Below are 24375 nucleotides of genomic sequence, written 5' to 3' on the forward strand. Positions count from 1 at the left end.
AAATACCTCTCTCAGGTTAGGAGCAAAACAGAGGAGAAACAAGAGAACCATAGTTAGGATGGGGGCAAACTCCTACCCAGACCAGCTGGCCATCCTGCTAACTTAATTGCACACATTGTTTGTTTAAAAATGTAATGGCTTTGTGGGACAAATGAAAATTTATATCTTTTGTTAGTGACTGGAGGGAAGCATGATCATCACCCCAGATGGCAACAGTTCAAATGAGGAGGCGACGGGGTGCCTGATGTTTGCCTGATTCATCAATCTGTCTCTGTAGATGGATCCTATACTTGGTCATGTGATCCCTCACAGTTTGTTGGCCATTGTAACCATTTTTCTGACAGATTTTTTTCTGTGTCTGAGTGGCATTTCAAAACTAGCAGATGATGCAGAAGGCCAAAACACAAGCACAGTAAAATATCTGAAACATTTTGCTTAAATATTTTGATACTAAAGGATGACAAATTCCCCAAAAAGCACATTCCTTGCTGTTTCTTAGTGCATATGATCAGACCACAGATCACATTTAAGCTTATGCTCAAGCACAGTGCTTAGGTATTTGTAATCTGTGACAGATTGTATTGGCTCCCCACTTATGAAGGTATGATTAGAGGGTTGCACCTTTCTAAAATCAACATACAAATATCAACAAGAAAATGCAGCTCTGCAGCCACAGTGCAGCGCCACCGGCAGTGACTGTTGGCATATCGGTGTCACCCCTGCAATGAACTGATGACCTCTCCAAGGTGTTTCCCCACCTTCCACCCGATGCATGCTGGGACAGGCTCCAGCCCTCAATTGTGCTGTAAGGGATTAATCAGGTCAACAAAATGAATGAATGAATGGAGACTAAGAACACAGTTCAGATGTTTACCACTAGATGGCACAAAAGAATTGACAATTGCTCAGTAACCAAACATAGTATGAAATCCATGCAGTATTATCCAGTCACTGTAAAATCCAGTGGAACAATGTACAAAGAGGGTCTCTTGAAAGGAGGCTACTCTCGCCATCAAGGAGTGGACTGTCAAGGCTGCCATCTGGCAGGCAGATAACAGTGTCCAGCAGTTCAACAATAGACTTGTTCAGGAAGTAATCAGACAGTATTGTTGCTCCATTATGACCTCTAGATAGACATGTTGCAGAATCTGGCACAGAAACATTTCTTGGACCAAAGCCACCAAAGATGATAAGATAGATTAAGTGTGACGTGAAGCAATTTATCATTTTTACGCAATATGAAACCTCAGGTATGATTTTTCAGCTGTATTTTTTGCAGAGATTTCTGAACTCTGACCTAAAAATGTGGTCAACTGAGAAGAACACACTAGAAATGCCTATGGATTCGCTAAGTGTGCAGTTTCAGATTGGTGCTGATCTCAGACTTAGTATGAGCGATCAATAATTCACACAGGTCTGACATCAGATTTCTCATGTAAAAGTCTACATAAGTCCAGGTTTTACACACTCAGCACACATATATGCCATGCTGCAGGGTTTGCTGAGGCGAAAGGCACATCAGGACCACGACCACATCCTCCGTCTGCTGTTTTTTCTTATTTATGCTCAAGAGTGAAAAAGTCTCATCAATTAGTATCCTTTAAACACGGCATTGTGACTAGCTGGAATCTCAATTTAAAGCTGAATTACAGTCATATTGACTTCTTTTCTGACTGAATAATAAATGCTTAGACCACGGGTTCACATTATTTGCAGGCACTGAAAATCCTCCCAGGCATAACCTTAAAATGGCTGACAATGTAGGTAAGAGGACAGGGGGACAGCAGGGCCCAACAATAAGAGAGCAGCATGAATAAGTGAGGAGGCTGCCAGTCAGATATTAACTCTATGGAACCAGACGGAAGCACACAGACCCTGCATATCTGCCGTGATGACACAGCTGAATGAAGGTCAGTGGCACGCGTGTTTATCATTTGAACCTCAGTGCAGCATGAGGCGAGGGCAGTTCAGTCACACAGCACATGTGAATTGTAATATCATGTGATAAATCCATTCCATTCCATTACTAAAACAACACATTGCCTCCCAGACATAAATATTTCACCTGACAATCCATTTATGAGTTGAGCCGGGACCTCAGACGTACATTATAATGTAAAAGCCCACAGTTGCTCCTGTTCTCTTGTTTAAGTGTCTGCAAATGTTTCCCCCGGAGACTTTTACCTGTGACTCTCGAATTAGACTTTGTAATTCATCAGGCAACGCATGATAATGGAGTTGACAGCACTTTGATGAACCCTAAGTGTATATGAGAGTCGTTTGGAGGAGTCTCTAACTATTTATTTTTTTATTTTTATTTCCAGCTAAGCAGCGCTGGCCTATATAACAGTCCAAGCCGAGCTGTGGTTTGAATATTAAATGGTTTTGCTCTGTCATTTTACATGTAGTGTAAACACACTGTCATGAAGAATGAAGCAGAACAGAGAACAGATTGCTTTGCCCACCTTGTTGCCCCAAATTAACTGGCCTTCACACACACACACACACACACACACACACACACTAGATTTACAAGCCAAAAATGACATGACTACTTAGACTTGAGTGATTAATGCAAGATGCCATGGAATTCACACCACTACAAGGGAGAAGGAGCCAAAGAAAATAGTCCCAACACATTTTTTTTTAAAAGGGGGAAACACATTTTGGCACTACACCCACCACCAGGGTTCAACGTGGCTTCCCACACACTGAAAAAAAACAAACACGCACCTGGACCAAACCTTTTCCAGAAGCCTAAAATCTCCCGTGACACATGCTGTTAAACTGGCAGCTAATAGATGAGTGACTAACACAGTTTGGAGTTTGGCAGATTGCTGATTTAGGATCGAGAATTAGTCAGCCACTCTTGCCAGGGGGCGTTACCGCGCAACCTCAGGTGAGCACGCTCCCGTAAGCTCTTACTGTACTGTACTGTTAGAGTAAGACAAGGAGCGACATGCGCGCACACACACACACACACACACACACACACACACACACTTAAGTGTGAGCGGGCGGAGGGGAGTAACGCTGTGGCGGATTGAATTCAACACAAACCGAGGGAGAATACAATAAAGACAGACGGAAAACGCTGAGTCGAGATGGTTTTACCTTCTTAAAGTGCCGTTCCAGACGAGCGGAGCCGGTGCGCTCTGCCATGTCAGCTACTGTTTGGAGGCGCGATGGGAAGACGAGAGAAACCATTTACAACCATCAGTCCCCCGCTGGTTTCCACAGTGGACAGTTAATTGCTACCTGAGGACGAGGGAGACGAGCCCCCAGCCACTTGGTGTCAACTTTGAAGCGGGTCTCTTCGTCCGGAGCAGCCGGTGGATGTTGCGCCATGGACATAAAGAGCATATTCCGAGCCGTCCTGCTGTTGTTATGGATTTTTCAAGGTAAGCTAATTAATTTGTACGACGACGCTTCGAGTGTTTTGTTGCTGAGTAGAAGCCCAACCATAGCTCAGTGGCGATGTATACATTTTCTGGATACTTATAATCCCAAAGTGACTTACTTGGAGAGGCACTTTGAAGGGAAATGTGTATAACTCCTCTCCTGTAAACAGAGTGGCAGCTCAAAACGTGAAAAGATTTTTTTTTTTTTTTAACATCGAAAGTGCCGACTCCCTGTGTTTAAGCTCTTTTTGTTTACTAGAAAGTTATTTTCTCTCAAGTCATAGACAATTTATGATATTACGTGGATAACAAAGAGCAAATTCGTACATTTGGCCCACATTGTGACTTTTGGGGCTTAATTGGGATGATAGGCATGTATGACCTTTAAAACAGGCTCTATTAACGCAAAGAGTTTGATCCGCTTTGCATTAAGATAACGAGACGCTGCTAATGTGGTCAAATGCAAGACGTGGGAATTTATGTTCGCCGTCACATGTCCATTCTCGGAGGAGTTATTACTGGAGGATGTCAGGCTATTCACGCAGTTTTTGTTTGAATTCACATGCAAATGCAAAAACAAGTGCTGTCAGTTCATAAAATGTGTCATTTCATTGCTGTGAACTCGTTGTGTCTTTTTTTTTTTTTTAACCAACGGTCCTCTTTTTCGCTCAGAGTACTCTGGGTAATAAGAGGACATCATGTTATTACATGGCTGAGTGGTCTAAAATGAATTTCAAGAAGTTCCAGCTTTTTTTTTTTTTTTTTTTTTTTTACACCTAATTTTCCCTTCTTGAATATTATTGTCCCCGTGTCTTCGTGTCTATGTCATGAATTCTGTGGCTGAGAAATAGCACTTGTCACCTTTAGGTAATTATGGTCACTGTCACATTTAGGAGAAGGGTCACTTGGGGACTCATAATTAGGTCTTGTCAGATCATCAGTGGTGTCATCCCATGTCTGCTTTTCACAGTGTGTACACATGTTGTCAATGCTGCACTAAAAGTGCAAAAGTTCATGTTTTTGTGTAATGAATATCTGATAGATTCCCATTAACAGACCCTATGAAAAATCGATCCTGGTGCAGTCATTGGTTGGATATTAAGTTATTATGGTGATTTCAGTTGAATTGCAGTGTCTCAGTGATCAGTGTGGACTAACTATTTGGGCTGTTTTGCAAAGATATGTTGACATTAAATGTAATCACAAGCAAAACTCCAAATTAAAAGATGATATATTGAATGCTATTAATTTTCCTCTCCCTTGTTGACATCAGTGCCCACACATTCTGCATCACTCAGGTGCTACATAAAATAACACCCCTCTTCCTCCACAGTGAGGAAATTAGAAATGTTGAGGTTTGAGTGTTTCTGTGTCTTTATGTTAAGATTTATTTGGTTCACACCGAGGACAAGCATTAAGGAAAATCCACTTGAAGAAGGACATTTTATATGAATCTTCAGATAAAGTGGTGTAACACTCAAAGTAGTGATAAAACTCTTGTTATGACGAGTGAACTACTTTTTAATGCTCAGATTACTTAAAATAATCATCTGTCATCTGCCACTTTAGTAATACAAGGGACATGAGACTTTTTTCAGTGTATTTCAATGCTTGGCATGAGTATGGAGGATGACATTACAGCTACCTTTGTTTGATTAAATAAGATGAATAAATAATTGAAATCATTTTGCAGCTCAATGAGGAGCAAGTTGGAATTTTTCCGTGAGTTGCTTTGATGATCAAATGATATGATTCAGCGTCGTCACCAGCACTGCTGACGTCAGCTGAGTGAGGGGAAACTGTCAGAAACTTGTCATTTCATAAATCACACGGTTTCAGCGCTTTGGTGCCTGTGTGTCAGACAGGGTTTGAAATGAATCAAATAGACTTAAGTGGCATTGATGGAGCAGAGTGGCTTTGGGTTGACTTTACTTGAGAAGACCCATAGCTAATTGGCCCCTAAGCAGGAGAATAAATCTCTAATACTCAGCTGCCATTAGAATCCCTTTCATTTTTGATAATCTCACACAAGTCGCTTGACTGCAAACTTTCCTGTCAGCAGCGAGTCATGTTGTGGTGTTTCCACACACGTCACATCCACTGCTGCGACACATGCTGCTGCTGGCCATCAAACAGGCCCCGGTTCAGACTGACAGCGACAAAGTGATTAGGTTGGAAACAAGCTGAACATGGAGTTATGTTCGCAGGCCTGCCAGTTTTACTCCCTTTAATAAAACTGCCACTCTCTACATCCTGGCTGTTAAAACACCAGTGGGTTTATTGTGTTCAATGATCGCTTGTTCATAAAGAGAGGGGGACAGTGTGGCTGTGGTGTCAGCAGGCTAGCTATAATCATCGTTATGAATGGCATATGTAATAAAAACGGGTTGGTACAAGTTTTTCATAAGTGAATGATTGAACTTGAACTGTCCAGATCGATCGTAGGAACAAACAGTGCACCTGGAGGAGTATAAACTCAAACCACAAGGCTTGAACAGTGGGGTTTCAAAGTAACTCATAAAAGAAATTGTAATATATCACTCTTTTCTTTAAACACAACTCTGCCGTTAGTGTCATTATAATTTGTTTTAGTCGTGAATAAATTTCAGCAGTGTAGAGCAATTATAATTGGCTCATTCACTATGAGTGCTCACTAATTGTAAACGAATGAGTGAGCTGCACAATTGCATCAAATGCAGTGGCAGGAACAAAAACATTGTAAGGGATAATATCGGTTATCATGGTGCTCGTTCAAAGCAGTTTGTCTTTTGCACAAAAAACAGTAGAATCACATTTTAAATTAAGATCTTCTCTCATTTAAAAAAGGACTCTTTCTTTCCTACAAGCTAATAAACTCAGTGACGTAAACTTGTGGGGCAGCACTGTTTCTAGTTTTCCTCCCCTGATAAGGAAACAGCCTTTAATAATAATTGTTAATTGTGCTGAATTTACTTTCAGTGGCTCCACCACTTTCAATTTGGGGTGAACTGCCACCAGTTTGTCCACCCCGGCATTTGGGAGCCTTTTTACTTACCTTGGTGTGGGTGTTCAAAAAGAGAGACTAGTTGTGCTCGGACGCTGCTGCTGATGGTGGGATCTAAAGATAATAGCAGCAGCAGCAATGGGGGACGAGGCCTCAGACCCACACAGTCTGTTCCACCAGGTCGACGCTGTGATGTGCTTAGAAACATCCCATATGGCACCGACACTTCAACAAGCCTCCTCGGTTGTGGATTTGGCCAAACTTCCAAGAACCTTCCCCTCATCAGTATGAAGTTGTCATGCCAAAGCTGTTATTATGCTATAGGCTGAGGTTCTCCCTTCCCTTGGCAGGCTGTGTGCCTTCCGAGCACACTTTGGCTCTGGCATGCACTTTGGATTCAAAAGCCATGGTATGAAATCGATAACCTCCCTCTCCTCTGCTCCTCTGCTGTGAGCACCAGGCATGATGGCAGTGCAGCAGTGATCTTATCTTGTAAGCCAGTGAAAAGCCTCAAGACATGAGACAAGAATGCCTCATTCCTCTCTACCTGCCCAACGTAAGATGCAGCTGCTCAGTATTTGTGACACACCTACCCTGGTTAACAAGTCACAGAGAGAGAGTCGGGACGGTTGCAGAGAAGCATGGCTGACTTAATATGCAAGGTGTTTCGCATCTGTGCATAAACTCCTAAATTTGCCCTTAAGCTACCAAAATGGATAATTACCACATAAAGTTTTCAGAGATTTAACCTCCCTTTACAAACCGAGTCACACGTGTGCAGCCATTCCCTGCACCGACCATGAAGAGTATTGTGGTTACAAATGCTGGAGTCAAAAAAGGGATTTGTAATCCGCTGATTTGCCCTGCCGTTCTAACTACGCAACAACAAGGCACACACTCACTAGTGGTCTTTACTGATGAGATTAAAGCGTGACTGACTGGTGACGAAGACCTGGCTCCTAACGTGTTTGGCTGGGATTAAAGTGACCTCTGCGGAGTGTGTTACTTTCCTAGACTCTCTCGCACAGCCTATAGGACCACGGTCGTCTTTCTTTGTGTACCATAAACACACCACAGATCCTTGTAGTGGCAGTAAGCTTTGAGGATGTAGACACTGACTGGAGGCAGAACAAACCAGTGTTATCTAAAGAATTCTCTTATGTAAAACTAGGTCAAACTAATTGGCACATGGTTGCCACACAGTAAAGAGGGCAGTGGTGCACGGATTCGATTGTACCGCGCGCAACAGCTGCTGTTTGTTCAGCTTTCTGATAATTGACGACGTTATCCGACATCCACACAGGAAAATGTTCCAGTGTTCAGAAGTGTTGATTTCCTAGCGACAGTTCCAGTGGTTGAAGTTGACAAGTGTTGATCGGCGTGTCGTTTGTTCGTCTTTGTTGAGCTGATGTGACTCTGGGGCAGGTGATCAAAACGATCTAAATATGTTAAATTAAATCTGATGGGTGTGGATGATATTAAACGCTGGCACGGTGTTGAGTTTTACACTCAAGAGTGAAATTATCTTTGACAGTTTTGTTGTGATTTGACTGCAAATTTAGGGACAGATTTTTTTAAAAACCTTCTGCATAATAAAAGCACACCTGGTAGGCTACTGCAGAGACCTAACATTACACACATAAAAGATTCTGAGGCTTTTGACTTCATGCGGATATCATGCACACTATAATTACACTCTTGAAATTTCCCTTCTCTCAGCACCGTGTGCAACTTGTCACTTAAGGTTAAGAAGGTAATCTCCCTATCTAATTGCATTTTAGCCATGCACATTTTCCCAGCTGCCCATGAAAATGCCTTGTCTAGGGTTCCTTTTTAAGTGTAAAAAGAGTCAGAAAATAAGCCATTGTTACAGCTCATGAATATCTGAAACTTTGAACAAGATTTTTAATGAAATTAACAGCAATGTTGAGGGCGATGGTGAAATCGTGTGAGTTAAAAAGACGCAAACTTCAGGTGAACATTCATCCCTACTTCTCAGTTCATGAACCTGAGAAATCCGTTGTCAAAACAAGAAGCGAGAGGACTAAAAACCAATCGGTGATGTGACATGCGACTGATAGACACCTCTGGAGCCTGTGAATAGTTTCTTCTCAAAACAGCCAAAAATATTTGCTCTCTTTTCCTCTTGTAAATGCTCTGTGCAGCTTAGCTCATCCTGTATGTGGTGGCGTAACGTTTTGATTGACGTTTCTTAGTGAGAGTGACCAGGGTGCAGGGGGCTCGTTAGTTTATCTTTACAGGAGATTGGCATGCAGGTGATTTCAGCAGAAGGTGTGATGATCCCAGGTCTGGTTATAAAACCTGTTTGACTAAAATCATATCTCATCGGCGCTTCTTTGATTCTGTTAGTGCATCTCCTGCTGGCTTTGTAATCTGTTGTTACCACTGGGCATTGACTGGCATCGTCACCAACTCAGTGCACAATCCCGCATTTCAACTTGTGACTCAACTCCCACCCAGATTTGCTTTTTTGTCAGAGCTGCATGTCATGAACTGAGCTCTAATTTCAGTTTCAAGGAGCCTTCAACAGTGTAATGTTGAGACAAGTGGGTGCTGCTGGGAATTTGTTGAAACTGATGCTGGTTTCTTTTAGTCATATTCTTTATTTTCAGGCAAATTTGTTTAATTTTAGCAAAATCTAGCAGGTCTGTTGCAGGAGTGTGGTTGAAAAAAATACCCATAGAAAACTTTATCTGGACAAAGTGCCACTTCTTCAGGATCCCGTCTACTCAGTGTGGAGCTTGCATGACCGTACAACCCCTGGATGACTTTGAATGGAAGGTTTTCACATGCAGATGATGCTTGTAATAGCTTTCTATATTCCAACCCAGACCAGGTTCAATGTGACTGGCATTATTGGAATTACAGGGAGAAAGGTCCACTCAGGGTCATGGATATGTTTGTTTCCTCCACAACCACTCAGCAGCAGTGATTATCTGCTACCTGAAAACTGCTGCCACTCCTTGACCCAGATGACTCTGACAGTTAAGCATCTGGTCATGTTTCACTCTAAAAGCAAACAAATATTTATAAAATATTTATAGAAGTTACAATACTGCTTCTGTAAATCTGCCATGCTACCCAGACATTTCCAAATCCCAACAGGAACTGATGAAATAAATGGGACCAGAAGCAAACTGAAATTATATCTGCCTGCTGCCTCTGCAAAAATAAAACAGGCAATGTTGTTGCAGATTCCCCTCCTGGGCCTGCTGGTGTCTCGAGAGGGAAGGCCATAGGGTCACTAAAATCGACTGTTTTCATCCCATTGGCATCATGAACGTTGTCACCAAATTTCATGGCACCACATAGATCTGCTGACAGCCCGACTGACAGAACAGCAGAACAACACGGCGGCATCTAGGCCATCACTTCTCAACAGGGCAAAAATCCACTTCAAGTATACTGAACCAGATCCTTGATAATTAATTATCCTCAGGAGCTAGAAGGTAACCATGAACATTGTTGTTACAATAACAAGCTCAGCAAGGAACGTATTTTTCATATTATTTTGTGCTTAGTCATTAAATGCCCAGATTTATCATTGTGTGGCACATGCAGCAATAGCAGATAACAGATGACAGATGATAGGTCGCTGGTACGGTGCAGCATTTAGGAAGGAAGCGAGCTGAGATAACGGTGAGGATCCTAATAGAAAGAAACAGGCTTGTCTAGAATGACAGAGCTGACAGGTTGTGAAAAGACAACACTGCATCTCTAAACATCTCTGTGTGGCCGACTGAACATATATAGCTTGAATTATTATCATTATTATTAATGGTAGTAGTAGATCCAGATACATCCAGATACTTGAAAATGATGCGTTAACTATTTTCCTGTACATTGTTGTCTTTCCTGAGAAATGTGGTCAGTTAGACTGTAATTTTTCTCTTGAATTGGAAAGCTCAGAAGCAGCAACATAAAATCCGATTATTAGTACGCTTATGAAACCTGAGTCCACATTGGTATGTCTCAGAACATTTTATTTGAGTGTGTTTTTTGTTTGTTTTGCCCCCAAATGGTTCTCCTTAATGGAAAAAGCAACAGTTCAGTTGATAGTAATATATTAGTTTGAAAATCCTGTCCAGTGTGAGCGAGATTCCCCGTGTTTGTCTTCATGTGACTGAAGTTAACAAGAAGAGTAACCGAGGCGCTGGGGGTGGATCCTCTCAGCATGAATCGTCAGGAAGGCTAATGCAAGTTAGCATCTGGGCAATTATCTGTGCGCCCCACAAAGCAACCACAACTGATCTCATTGACAGAGTCAATATTTCACCTCATTAAGTCCCACTGCTCACCAAGTTATTTCATGCATTGGATACATATAAATATTTATAAGGCTTTTAGGTACCTAGTCTAACATGATTTATATTCTTTTGGTGTCAAGCTATTATAGAGCTGTTGTGTTATCATTTTTGGTACACAGAGATGATAGAGATGCATATAGACAAGGCACACTTAGGGCTGGGGATCGTTCAGAAATTTTCAACGCTGGTGCCACTACCAATACCAGTCTCTGAACAATACTTTTTTTCTATACCAATCTTATAAAATCTCATTATGAAATCAGTTTTACAACACCTCTAGATGTAATGTCGTGTTTTTTTCCTGCCTGCCTCTACGACATGTACCGTTGGACAGCCAATCACCAGCATTATTAGATCTTGGTACCATGGCGTTTTTCGATGCCTGATAACATCAAAGCAATTTGGTGGGTACGTTCGGTTCCCAGCCCGAGGCACGCAGGCAGAGAGCAGGAGTGTTCATTAAAATAACATTATTAGAATTGGGGCGACTGAGTGTCCACCGTGACCCCCCCCTCTCTGACGATGCCCTGATGAATCTGTGAGGTCAAAACTGGTTGTTGATTTTTTTTTTTAAATGTATTAAAATGCGCCACATTTCTAGTAAGAGTTTTGTAACGTACTTCGCTGTGTGCCTGATGTCGGTTCCTCTCGTCCTGTGTCTTTTCTAGTCTTGACTTTTCCTTCAAGAGCACCTGAGGGCTACTATATTCAACACTGAACAGTTGTTTTCTCTGTCCTTTATGGAGTAAATTACATGACCTAACACAATGAACCATCAATTAAAGACTCAGTGCAGTGATGCGCAACAGAGGCTTACTAAAGCTGCTCACGCTGCAGCCTGACAGGGGTGTTTCCCCTTTGCTCCTCCATCCATTTCAGATCTTTGTGTGGCTAATGATGAAGCCTGCAGTGACCAGACCGGCTTGGCCACCAAGGTGATGACGACACTCAGCTTGGGACTGTCACAATTTTCCCTTTCCGCCAATTAGATAGTTTACTCCTTCCTTTGGCCTCGGTGCAGTGTTATTTCTGCTGTCATATAGCATCCGGACTGTCATCGTCCTGCACAGAAGAAAGCATGCAGACAAGATATCTCATATTTATACTAGCCTAGCCTTAGGCTTCCCTGCTGAGCAAAACCCATAAATGATGCATCTTAGAGGAGTGTGTCATTCACACCCCAGCGTAGGCGAGGGTCGTGATGATTTAGACCAGGTGCACCCTGGGAAAATGGCACACACTAATGAGGTACATTCCCTCTTTAAATGAGACTTTTGCTCTGATAGTGCGTCAGTGTGTGAGCTCCAGAGATCAGGCATACCACACACACACACACACACACACACACACACACACACAGGACCAACACTAAACACAAGACTATAATCAAACGTCTCCTGCTGCATTTGATTCGCCAAGAGGCCTTTTTCTTGCTGTTTGAGATATATAATCCTGTCAGACTAAATGCAGGTGTTCATGGTTCCAGTGCTGTGGCTAAGAGGCTAGTTGTGAGCTGCTGAAATTTAATTTCAGGGTTATTCGCAATTCATCACAATTTCCCTGTTCTTCTAATTGCAAAGGAGTGTCATGACTGTAATTGTTGGAGCGTGTGTGTGTGTGTGTGTGTGTGTGTGTGTAGTGGGGATGTGTTCACTAGAGCTCACGAAGACAGAGAAGCCCCTTTTTTGTGTTACAAGCAATATAACTGTAGAAACCTGTCTCATCAGCATTTTAAAGTGTTTGCTTTTATCCAAAGAGGAAAATTGATTTGTAATGGTAAAAGGCATGAAAACCAGCGGACTGTAAAAAAAACAGCTTTATTCTTTTGACTTTGCTGTGCACATAGGAAATGGGCTCTCTGATGGCAGCAGAAGATGAGTTTTGCACTAAGAAGATGGAAGATTTTAATGGCTGTTATAGTGGAGCAATAAGAGATTTTTTTTTTTTTCAGTGGTTGTAATAGGCTCCAAAGGGTTTGTAGGCAAGCTGGTGTTGGAGATTGGTTACTTTTGAAATGGTAGATGATAGGCCTGCAGAACAGAGCTAGATGGGGGTTTTTTTTCAGTGTATGAGGGCAGAATTGGCCTTTCTGGAATAGAGGAAGAGGGATGATTTTGTCTGTGTGGAGATGAGAGATTAGTATTCATTGAGGAGTGAGAGGCATCCTCGCTCCTTTCTCCTGTTGCAAGACTGCCATGGCCAGATGGAGGGGAGGGTTGTAGTGACCAGATTAATGTTGTCATCTGGTTTTAGGTGTAACCTGGTCTTAGAGGCTTCAGGCGTGGTTATGTGAGGCTATAGAAGGTCTCCTGGCTTGATCCTGTGGAGCTGTGGCAACTCAGCCGCACTGGAAGTGGTTTTTCTTCCTCACAGATTAAAATATGACTCTTTCTCTCTCTCTCTCTCTCTCTCTCTCTCTCTCTCTCTCTCTCTCATGCAGTGCTTACTAAAAAGGAAAGGTTGCTGCTTTATTTTCTGTGGCTCCTCTATATCCACTTATTGAATACCTGCCATAATCTTTTTTCTTTCATGTGCATTTACTAAAAGTTATTTACTTTATCCGCTGCCAGATTGATGAAGATTAGTGAAGTAACAATGCAGTGGTCTTTGTTAGCCTAAATACCAATTCTTGTATCTCCATCCCACAGATCCCTCTGTAACCCACATTGTTGTGACCGGAAAGCCTATTGCTTGGTTTTCAAAGCCTGAGGTGCTTATTCTAGCTGTAACATCAATTTACTTTGTGGATCACATTTTCACTCTGTTTTGTCCCTCTGGTAGTGTGGCAATTGCCATTAGAATGAATACCTCAGGGTTTTGATGTTCAAAATAGAAGCAACAAACCAAGCAGAATGAAAGGCCACACAGTATTGTATTTTACATTCTCACTGATCCTGTCAAACCAAAGAATAATTGGGTCTTTGGAGTGACGGAGAATTGTAGCCAGGCAGGGTAATGACCCCGGCATCACGTTAAGTGACATTCCTGTCAGTGGCCCTCTCTAGACACTGTTATTATGACCAGAGGAGGTTTGGTGCATGAAGTGTTTTCTTTAGCAGCACCACTAATGTTAGACCTTTCTGCAAGGACTGTATCCCTGTCCAAGAGGATTATAGCACAACGTGGACAGTTTAAACACTGCACACCAGTGATTTCACTGAATACAGGACAAGTCTAGTTACACTGAAATCCCCCAGAGTTGCAGAGGACATGTTTCATTTAAAAAAAAAAAAAAAAAAAAAAAATACAACACTCATGCCATTTTTGTTGACAGCTTTTTTCACACGGAAAAATTATGACACACCTAACACAGAGGAGTGAAAATGTGAGGCCTTTTATTTCAAACTAAATAAATAAATAAATAAAAGTACTTGCAATTTGCACCAAAAACACAGATTGTTGTTGTTAACCCCCAGGGGAATCACACATAATGCTTTTCTGTACTGGAAGTGGCAAAAATCATTTTATTACTCGAGTGGAAGTAGTGTTACCTGGCCTCTTCCAATAACACTAATCTTGCACTTACAGGGTTGATGTCAGTGATTTTCCCCAAATATCCAGTAAAAATGTACTCTCAATTTTCTACTGTTTTTCAGTTCACTTATAGCTTGTCTGATCACGTAAACCTGTTTTTAAACTAATTGACAGATGATCTGTTAATTCGACTGATATGAATTATGATTGCTGATTTACACTTCAACCAGCAGAGTTGGACGGGGTTATATTTTTGCCCCAATCTGTGTGTTTGTCTGTTAGTGTGTTTGCAGGATATTTCAAAAAGGTATGAATGGCTCTGCACAAAACATTGTGGAAAGGTTAGTCACGCGCCAAGAAAGAGTTGATTACATTTTCATGCTGATTGGCCAAAATGGGGCGGGGCAGTGGGCGTGGCCTGTCACTAAAAGGTGCATAACTTCCAAACTGATTCACGCATCATCGCAAAACTTTGCAGTAAGCTTGGTCGTGGGGCAAGGAAGAGCCGATTAATCTGCCATGCTGACTGGCCAAAATGGAGTGTGGTGGTGGGCGTGGCCAATCACAAAAGGCGCATGACTCCATCAACACAAATCAACCACACACACTCATAACTGTTTAATGTTTGAATTAAATAAACAAACAAACAAACAAAAAAAAAACATTACCTTCAGTTAAAAGCATGAAAAGTAAGTACTGACAAAAGTTTAATTTGGTCAAGTCTGACACATGGAACTAGCCCATCTTGAGGATTGCACATTAACTTCAACATCAAATTCAAATATTAGCACTTTGTATCAACATGACATAGCTGGCCTTTCCACATGTAAAAAAAAAAAAAACACAACTAATAAGTTATTATTAATTTATAATAATTTATTGGCTGATTGTGACCAGTGGGCAGTCAGTCTGTACCTGGTATGTACTCACCCACACCTACACCACACACTTATACTCCAGTGAAGAAGTGCGGTAGAAGTTGAAGTCCATCAGAAGAGCTCGAACGATTGTACTGACAGCTATAGACAGTATTCTACTGAGGGGCAGGATCCGTTATCTGTTTTTATTTTGAAACGGTTCCAAGTTAGCAAAAATCCTTAGGCTAATCCTCCCCACCCACACAGTGATGTCACTTCTCAAAACTGAATAAGTAAGTAAGCACTTAGCAATGCATCATCATCACCTAAAAAGTAACCAGTTCTGTTCTTATTTACATTTTCCCTTTCCCCCCCAACAAATTATGCAAAAAGATCCGCTCAGGAATTTGAAAGGATTCAGTTTCAAAAGTACTCAAGCCAGTTTTGATGAGTTTGAACCCCAGTGCTAATTCTACCTGCAGCCAGCCAGCACTGAGGAGCCACAGTGGAAGTGACTGGATGGCCTCTATTGTCAGGACTGGGCCACATTTCGATGTTGTATTGATATCGTGATATAAGATATCGTCTGAGATTTGTTGTCTTTTACCGGCTCATCAAAAAAGCTCATTTCTGAACTTCTTAGGCTATTGTAGCTGATCTATTATTTGCCTCTACCTGCTTGGTCATCATAACCATGTTACTAATGGTTATATATCAAAAGAACAAACAAACAAACCATCAATAATCTTCCCTACAATATTGTCACCATATCGACATAGAAGCAAAAAAATTAAAATATCATATATGATTTTGGCCCTATCACCTTATTATCTTTTTTTATCAGAAGTTTCCTCTGCTGTTGGTATAAGTTATCCTCATTTCCCATTTGAAATTTATCCGCCATTATCACATAACTTGTCATTTAGGATATGAAATCCAAACTTTGGAGATGTGTTGATCCAAAATCCATGGAAGAGATTAAAGGGCAGTATGTGAGCATAGTATAAAAGTATAAAAGCATACTATCCTCTTCATTTTATTTGTGAATTAAAATACCTGCTGACTGTTAAAAGCTCTTTTAATCCTTTAAATCAAAGTGCCATGCTCAGAAAGCTCTGATTGGCTTATGTTACCCTCTGTCAAAACCATTTCTAACCAGCTGCTTATAGGCTGCATTTGAGTTGTTCTCCTGTGAAAGAGTGCTTACAGCTTGAAAACAGCCTCTGTGGATTAAGCTACCTTTTATTCATTCCTGCGGTTAGTTGGAGCTTCTCAGAACAACAAGCTGATTTGGTCTCCATTACAATGCTGTTTTCCCAACTCTGAATAATTATGTCGAATGTAGGACATATAAAATATTTATTCCACCTAAAAGTGTAAAGTGAAAACAGCAGCAACTTCATAAGGCAACGGCGACTGGAGAGATGTCTGGCAAATGAGGCGAACATTGACTAACACCAGAGGAAGATCCTGTTACATCTCGTCCACCACAAAGGACGCAGGCAACCTCTGGGCTGTTCAGGAACAAGATGCAGCATGTCGTCCACTCTCATCAAAACTGAAATGAAATGAAAACTTGTGGGGGTGGGGCTGCTTCTCCTTTGAAGTTTGACCTTTAATTAGCGTAATTAGTGTCCCCATCAGGAATATGAGTAATTTCTAATGATGGCCGGAATTGTGTCGCAAGGTTCATGCCAATCGGACATATGGTGCACGAGTTAAGGCCTTTCAAAGTTTGAAATTTTGACCTTTAATTATTGGGTCCCCATCAGACCAATCAGTGTAATTTTTTAAATACTGCGCCAAGATGTGTCACCCTTTCAAGTTTTGTCAAAATCAGACCAATCTGATGTGTCACATGAGCCCAATCTCAGATCACTTTTTGTCATATTAAAGTTCCTGTTGGTGTGTAAAATGTTATCATCATTGTGCAGTTGTCATTTTTCTCACGACATCATCGCTCTTTGTACAACAACCCTTCTGTCAGTCAGACTCTCTCTCAAATTAATTTTAAGACATTGATACACCCACGACAGAATTTATTTTAAACCTGTAATGTTGAAATACAGTTCCAGTCATCATTTCAATGTGATTATTGAGAGCTTATTCTAACAAGACCAAGCTGGATCCCCACTGCATCATGAACTACTGACACTGATTGTCTTCTGTCCTACTAGTTCACACTCCTACCTTGCGTGTCCATGTGCACCTACACCAGTAAGATGTTTACACTTGATCAGGTGTGGGGCGGAGGTGACATTTGCCTGTGTTGTGGTTTCAGTCCATCCTGCAGTCTTCCTGTAGTTTGGTCACCTGAAGGCTAGATTCCCAGGAGCCGCTGGTCCCGGCTCCCAGAATGCCGCCTTTCATTTGGTGCAGCCTGCCATCTTGTCCTGGCGCTCAGAACTGGACGTTTCAGTATTCTTGGTCAGATATGCTTGTCCTTCGGGCAAAAATTAGATTGTGTTGTTGTCAGTCCACACTTTACCTGCAAATGGCTGTTATGCATCTCCTGTGGATGTATTTATTGAAATATGTTTCTGCTTTTGGTTGTCATAACTCTTACTCTTCTTTATATATTCATATATCCTGTTAAATTTACGTATGTGCATTGTGGATGAATTGCATCTAGGCTGCTGCAAAGTCTGATCAGACCTTCAGACCTCTAACAAATATGTCCTGGTTTGGAGATAAAAGTTGCCCAGAATGGACAAGTGTAACAATTGACCTAGACACTGCAATCACTGCAATCAAATATTTTTGAACAAAGCAAGAAACCAGTGAACCTGCCAGTCATACAGGAATCTCTAAGAAACATCTAATTGTAAAAGCATCTTTTCAGAATATTTTGCTTTACTCTGCTTTGCAAGAGAAGAATTTGCAACTTGCAGTGCAAATTGTATTCCAGATGAAAAAAAATAATAATAAAATGATGCATGGCTCACTTCCGCACACATAGAGTGCTGGAAGAAAGGAAATACCAAAAATGAAACCCAACTTTAAAAAAAAAAAAAAAAAAAGTTTAAATAATATTTCTTTATGCTTCAACAAGCTTGTTGCCTTCCTCGGTGACTGTAAGGGCACAACGGCTGCAACAGAAATTGATCATGTAGAACAAGAAAATGTCAAGCCGTTGAAACAGGCACAGCTGCTGCTCTTCCATTATGCTTTTCCAGTTGAAAATCACCAGTCAGTGTAATGACTTTGAAATTACATCAACAGGCAATATATTTGTACTGTAAGTGTAAGCAGGCCACTTTAGTCATCAGTTTTATGGCCAGGTTAGGAGGCATTCAGAGGAGTGTTGACAGCTTTAGTGCAAATCATGCTCTGGCATGGATCCAAACACATGAACAGCTTTGTTAGGCACTCCCCTGTATCCCTCCAGTCTATAATGATGAAATGGCATGGAGTCATGCACCGAGTCCCGTATATTGTGAAGTATAGAAATGGGCACAGTGTATAGGTTTTTTATTTTTTATTTTAAATTTTCAGGAGGGGAATTTTCTCATTTCTATTTCAGGCCCAGAGGTTGGTTGGCTCTCTAAATTGATCTCGCGAACACAGCTGCCTCTCAGAAACCTGCTCAGACCTGATAAGCCCAGTAACCATGGCACCTTTTAGAGGCACAGCTCAGACATCATAGCTCACACATCAAATATGCTTCATTTTAGATGGGTAGGTGAAGTCATACAATTTCTGTGGTATCAAGTCAACCCCTAAAATATTGAATTTATATTCTGAAAATGGTGGGTCGTAGGACAAATGATTTAACCCATAGTCGCCCCAGAAAATGATTCAGGGGAGGAGATGCCTTACTATCATAAAGCTATGGCAAGATATGAACTGTTTTACTCAGCTGGTCATCACTTCAGCTCTTGGATATACATAACTAGCCCATGCTTTAAAGGGAGAAGTTTCAACCCATTTTCTTTTAAGATGCAGAAAAAAGCTGCGAAACCAGTGTAAGTGCAAAGTCTAGCTTCATAAGGATGGGATGAAATACTGAAAAGAAAAAAAAAATCACTCAAATAGGTGACTTTTAAGCCCTTTTGTTACCCAGAAATGTTTTCATCAGCTGCTTTTGTCTCTGATCTGAGTCATTCTGTGTATCCACTGATACTGAGTCCTGACATCTGATAGTTTTGCCATCGTTTTTTAACAGTAATAGAAAATGGCCTACAGCATGGCTGCATTTTCTTTTTTGCCTTTGAAAGTTTTTTCCATTGTTACTGTTGAACTGAAGGATGAAAATAAATGCCTTTCCACTGACACAAACTCAGAAGGTAGCTCTGTTGCTCCCACTCCTCAAAATACTCACGTAGCTGCTGGACTGCTTTGCGACTGCAGTTTAAATTTATTGCACACTCCAGGCAAGATCGCGCAACTCTCCTCCTTCCACACCATGAGTCTCACCGCTTTAAGTGGTGGTGGATAATGTCTCTTACAGCACATACATCTTTATGACAGCTGGCATGCATTGAGCAGAGGGGTAAGAATTAGATAAATAAATGGACAGGAATCTGATCAGGTGTTACATAGTTGATACCAATCAAACACCATACGCCTTGATTGGGTCCAGATATTGTGTGGAGATGTTGCGTACACATTACCACAGGGGATTAACATCAAGTTGTGAATAGGAGCTTTGACGGTTAATAAGCAGCGACTAGGGCACAAGAAGACATGAGGTAGAGAGACTGATAAAACAGCACCCTGCTTGATGAATTCCATGGTGAAATTCCTCCTCAGGCAGACTGTAATTGAACTAATGCTTCTGGCAGCTTCAGAGGCAGCCATCATCACGTAGACTGCTCAGTCGGCATGGGTATTGTCAGATGGGAATTGTGTAAGGCTGTTTTTTGAGGATGACTGCTTCAGGTTCATAGAGAAAATCTGTGATGTGTAAAACAGCATTTTGCAAAATTGATTTACTTGTTGGGAAGGTCTCTGGCCAGCCAGGCCTGACATTGACTCCCCTCAGCTGCAGAGCTAGTGGCATTTCCAAACCAGCGAGATCCATTCACAGTCGAATGGGCCAAGAGGGGTGCTGATTAATTTTGCCATGAATAAATTCTAAATAAGCAATAGGAGCTGTATCTACCCTTGGCCCCCAGCAGGCCATCAAAAACCCCTCAGTGTAACTCCAGTCAGTAGGATTTTACTTTGATGGCTGCTAAAAGTGCAGTATATGCAAACATGACACCTCTGCAGCATGCACGACAACCTAACAAGAAGTGAAGCCCTAGAAATCTCCCAGAGCTGTTATGTATCTCACATCTGCGAAAAGCAAAAAGCGTCACAATTGGCGCTTTGTTGGTTGCTTTGGTTGCTCTGTTCTCTTTGTTGTTGCATTTAATTTGTGCTGGCCTTGTTCTGTTGTTATCAATTGGACATTTGTGTTTTTGTAGTTTCTAAAGTGTGTTTTGATGCTACAGCATGAAAGACCTGGATATTTTTATTATTATTATTTTCCATCAATGGTTGTACTAAAGACAATTTTAAACAAACAGTATTATAAATGATATGATAGGTATTAAGCATGGTGTGTGTATGCACCCTGTGGAAGACACAGACATGTAGCACTTTGACCATCAGCAGTCAGAGAGCTGTGACCTCCTGGAGCCCACCTGCTTGATTAAAATGAGCTTAACAGTAACAATACTGACCTGGAGAAGGTTAAGAAGGGCAAGTGCCTGCTGTTAGTGCTCCTAGCAATATCACTAAATTGTCAGCATCAGATAAAATAGCACTTGATGTTCCCTCTTGATACTGTAGCAACTCATATAGCATAATGTTACACAGTGATTCAAATTCAGCCACTGGTTAGGTTCATAATGCTGTTTTAAGGCTGTTTTCAACTAATGACCCATTGTCCTGCACATTGAAAACAGCACAAAGATTCTCCTGGAATTTTCATCGAAATTCTTGGGAGTAGAGATTACCGCTATGCATTGAAATTGTCCAATCAGCGCACTTGGGCACAGCTGTGCTCCAATGTCTTGACTGATTTTCATATAAGAAAATTAGTGTAACTGCCCCCGGCCACAGATCTGGGACATGCGGGTTTTAGAAAGGCATGTGATTTCCCTGCAACACCAACAGAGCATTTTTAGGCTGAAGGCATTGTTACGGGCACTTGTAAACCCTCCATTTGCCTCACAGTTCAGGACATGGTGGATTAGATGGCAGAGGGACATACGATGCAAAACATCACATATGGGCTGAGATGATGGTTTAAAACAAACATTCAGTGCCACAGTGTTAGCTCTTAAACATAAAGAAATACACAAATTGTACTATACAGGTCATACAAAATATGTGCCTGGCGTTTATAGGAACTTATAGGTGATTGCAAAATTTTAAATGTATTACTGTCATGATGCACTAAAAATCTAAAGCCCACCTCTTCTCCAGATCAGAAGAGACGAAAGTGAATTTCAAAACAGGACGGCGCACAGGGAAGATCCAGAAGGGGAAGGAGTTAATCCCCTCTGTATGCACAAGGTCACTCATAGGGGCTTTACCACCACTTCAGCTAATGGAACCATGAACACAGGAGCACTGACACTTGTTTTAAGACACTCAGGTGGGGTGAGAAGGCAGCATCAGTTTTAGCAGCACTGGGACATAATTGGTTTATCTGAAGGCCTAGGCGATGGTTTGCGCCCCCAGGAGTTTGCTTCACTTCTAGGAAGAGCATTTTCTTTGAATTGCCTTCAAGACATCGGGTAGATGGGTAATTTTGATCAGACCGGTCCTCCATGGCACAAGGCCCAACGCTGATGGCTTATTGATGCTTCACATGGAAACAGATGTGACATGTGAAATGAGTGTGTGCTGTCAAAAGGACAAAATTGTAGCCAAAACAGCTGGATGTGTTGGCTGCGTTTGGACGTCACATGTCACATCAGCTCAAAACTGAACATGGACAGAAATACAGTTATGTATATGTATATATGGCCACTGCTAGTTGATTTTGTTTTGTTTTTTAGGTTGATAAGGTTAAATTACAATACATACAATTATACTAATTTCCTGATTTTCAGTGTTTCTCAATAGGCAAAATAATTGGATACTGCAATTACTGAAATTTCATTTTTGTCTTTTTTAGTGGAAAAGCTGAAATTACATGCCAAAGTGTAATAACCCATTAAACTGAGCTTTACTAAGTGTAAAAAGCTATGAATCAATTACAAGAGGTAGTTTTTTTTCCCTTATTCATTTAAATGAGCATCACTATGAATTTTAAATGCATGTACTTGATGTCAAAGTAATGACACTGTATGTATTATGAGCAGAAATATTGGAAAATTGTAGTGTTTTCCCCACCTCTTACAGAGAACAGCTTTGCCTTTCAAGATTTTTACGTCTACTTACAGGTTTCCAGGTTCTGAATTCTTTGAGCCTGGAAAAAATCGATAAAAGCAAGGCTTAGACCTTAGTAAATAGCTCGTGAAAAGGGGTATTTAAGTGCCCACGCGTACAGCCGCACACCTGCCGAGCTCTCTGACTGATTTGTCCCCTATCTACCGAGGCACTTGTCTCCACGCTCAGAGCGCTGTGGTCATATTATGATGTCTTGTTGTGTACGACTTTTGTGTATCCCCGTTTCCCTCCCTTCTAAAGCCAGCTTGGACTGATAATAAGATTAGAGTGTGGAGAGGCAGCTTAGTGACCTGGCCTAAGAAAAAGCAATGCAGTATCCTTTATCTCCAAGAGAGCTGCAGGATAGTCATGACTACGGCAAGGGGGCTCAGAATAGAGAGCGGGTCGGAGGCTGTAGAGGTTGAAGGGCAACAGCCGCCTTTCGGCCGCTGGACAAGTGTGTCCACAAATTACAGAATCTACAGACTCTCTCCATTAACCTGAGAGCCCGTGCTGTCAGCCCTGGCTTAATTACCAGATCTGAGCACGGCACTGACACATTTCCTCAGGAGCATAAACATGCACTGCATCCAAAATACACACTTATTTTTCTCATGTTTGTGTTTTTTTTTTTTTTTTGTGCACATAAATACTCTGTCCTAGCTTAATCTTCCTTAATCATCTCCACAATACAAACACACAAAACTTTCGTCCCTCAGGGAGATCAGAGTGGCCTCATGACAACAGCACATCAATCCGAACTAATCAATGCACTGGTGAACTGCGGCAGAATTAAAGGCTTAACCCCTTTGCCACCAACTGTCCTCTGAGATCTTCAAGTTACAGAGATTTAGAGATGGGTATTGCCAAGCAGCCTGATGCAGATTGTGGTATCTAAGCCGCAATGCAATAATGATAATGTGAATATTGAGAGTCCAAACAGCCGATTGTGACGTTGTGTTTTCTTTTCATTTTAGAGGGTCTGATTCCTTTGCTGTAATTACAACTACAGTGATGTCTGCAATAAGATAAGGCCTAGATTTAATTACTGACTTTGCTAACTATGGATGGTTGTTTAAAATATAACATAGTATAATTATTGTGCATATGTGGTGCCTACAAACAAAGCAAACTTCAGCTCATAATGCTGGTAGTCAAGTGATAGTACCTGTGTAATTCTCAAAAGCTTATAGTTAAAAACAGAAAAGAAAATTCAGATTTTTAGATCAGATTTTCCCAAAAATAGAAATGAACATGACATTCTTTCAGACAATGCTCGGCCACAGTGATTTGAGAATGCTGCATTTACACGTTTACACTGAAAGTATTTGAAAGCAAATTATTTTACTCAATAGAAGCAATACAATATCCATGATGTATTGTCAGGCAAACACTATGGATTTAGCCATTAGATATTCATGAGGCACATTAGAGGGGCTGTTGATTGAGAAGTGACCGATCCAAAGTGCCACCTGCCGCTGGATAGCGCTGCTGCAGTGTGTCTGTGGTGGCTGGCCGGGACAGGGCAGCAGTCACACTAACCTCCAGGTGAAAGTGGAAAATGGCACACACACAGAGACTGGGATAGATAACCGGCTCAAACCAGCCCCAAGGTGTCGCTGCACTTCGTTTGCATTTACATCTGAGTCAGGCTTATGATAGAATGTTATGACCTTGTAAATCCAGATTTTTTTTTTTTTTTTTTGGTCTGGTTACAAGTTCCTTCAAAATTTGGCCCGCCTGTGAAAGGGGCAGCGCTGACACAGGGAACCAGAAGAGGAGCAATGGCAAAGTAGGGCACATGGTGTACTCAGACAGTGATGGGTCCTGCCATGAGATATCTGTTTATTGTAACGTAGAAATTTTCATTTTTTAATCAATCTTTTTTGTACGAAAGGAGAAAGACATTATAGCACATTTGATTTTTGATCCTGCTGCAGAGTATGAATCAAGATTTCTGGAAA

The 24375-nt window shown here is 41.3% G+C and overlaps 1 protein-coding gene across 1 annotated transcript in view; it reads left to right on the forward strand.

Annotated features, from left to right (window-relative positions):
* Positions 1 to 3252: 3252 nt before the first annotated feature.
* esamb (endothelial cell adhesion molecule b) overlaps positions 3253 to 24375 on the forward strand; it is a 48885-nt gene continuing 27762 nt past the window's right edge. The window contains exon 1 of the mRNA XM_030067748.1: positions 3253 to 3401. Coding sequence (XP_029923608.1) covers positions 3347 to 3401 — 55 coding nt within the window. The 5' untranslated portion in view covers positions 3253 to 3346. The remainder of the gene's footprint in view (positions 3402 to 24375) is intronic.

This window comes from Myripristis murdjan, chromosome 13 (assembly GCF_902150065.1).
Source record: "Myripristis murdjan chromosome 13, fMyrMur1.1, whole genome shotgun sequence".
NCBI classification, from domain to species: Eukaryota; Metazoa; Chordata; class Actinopteri; order Holocentriformes; family Holocentridae; genus Myripristis; species Myripristis murdjan.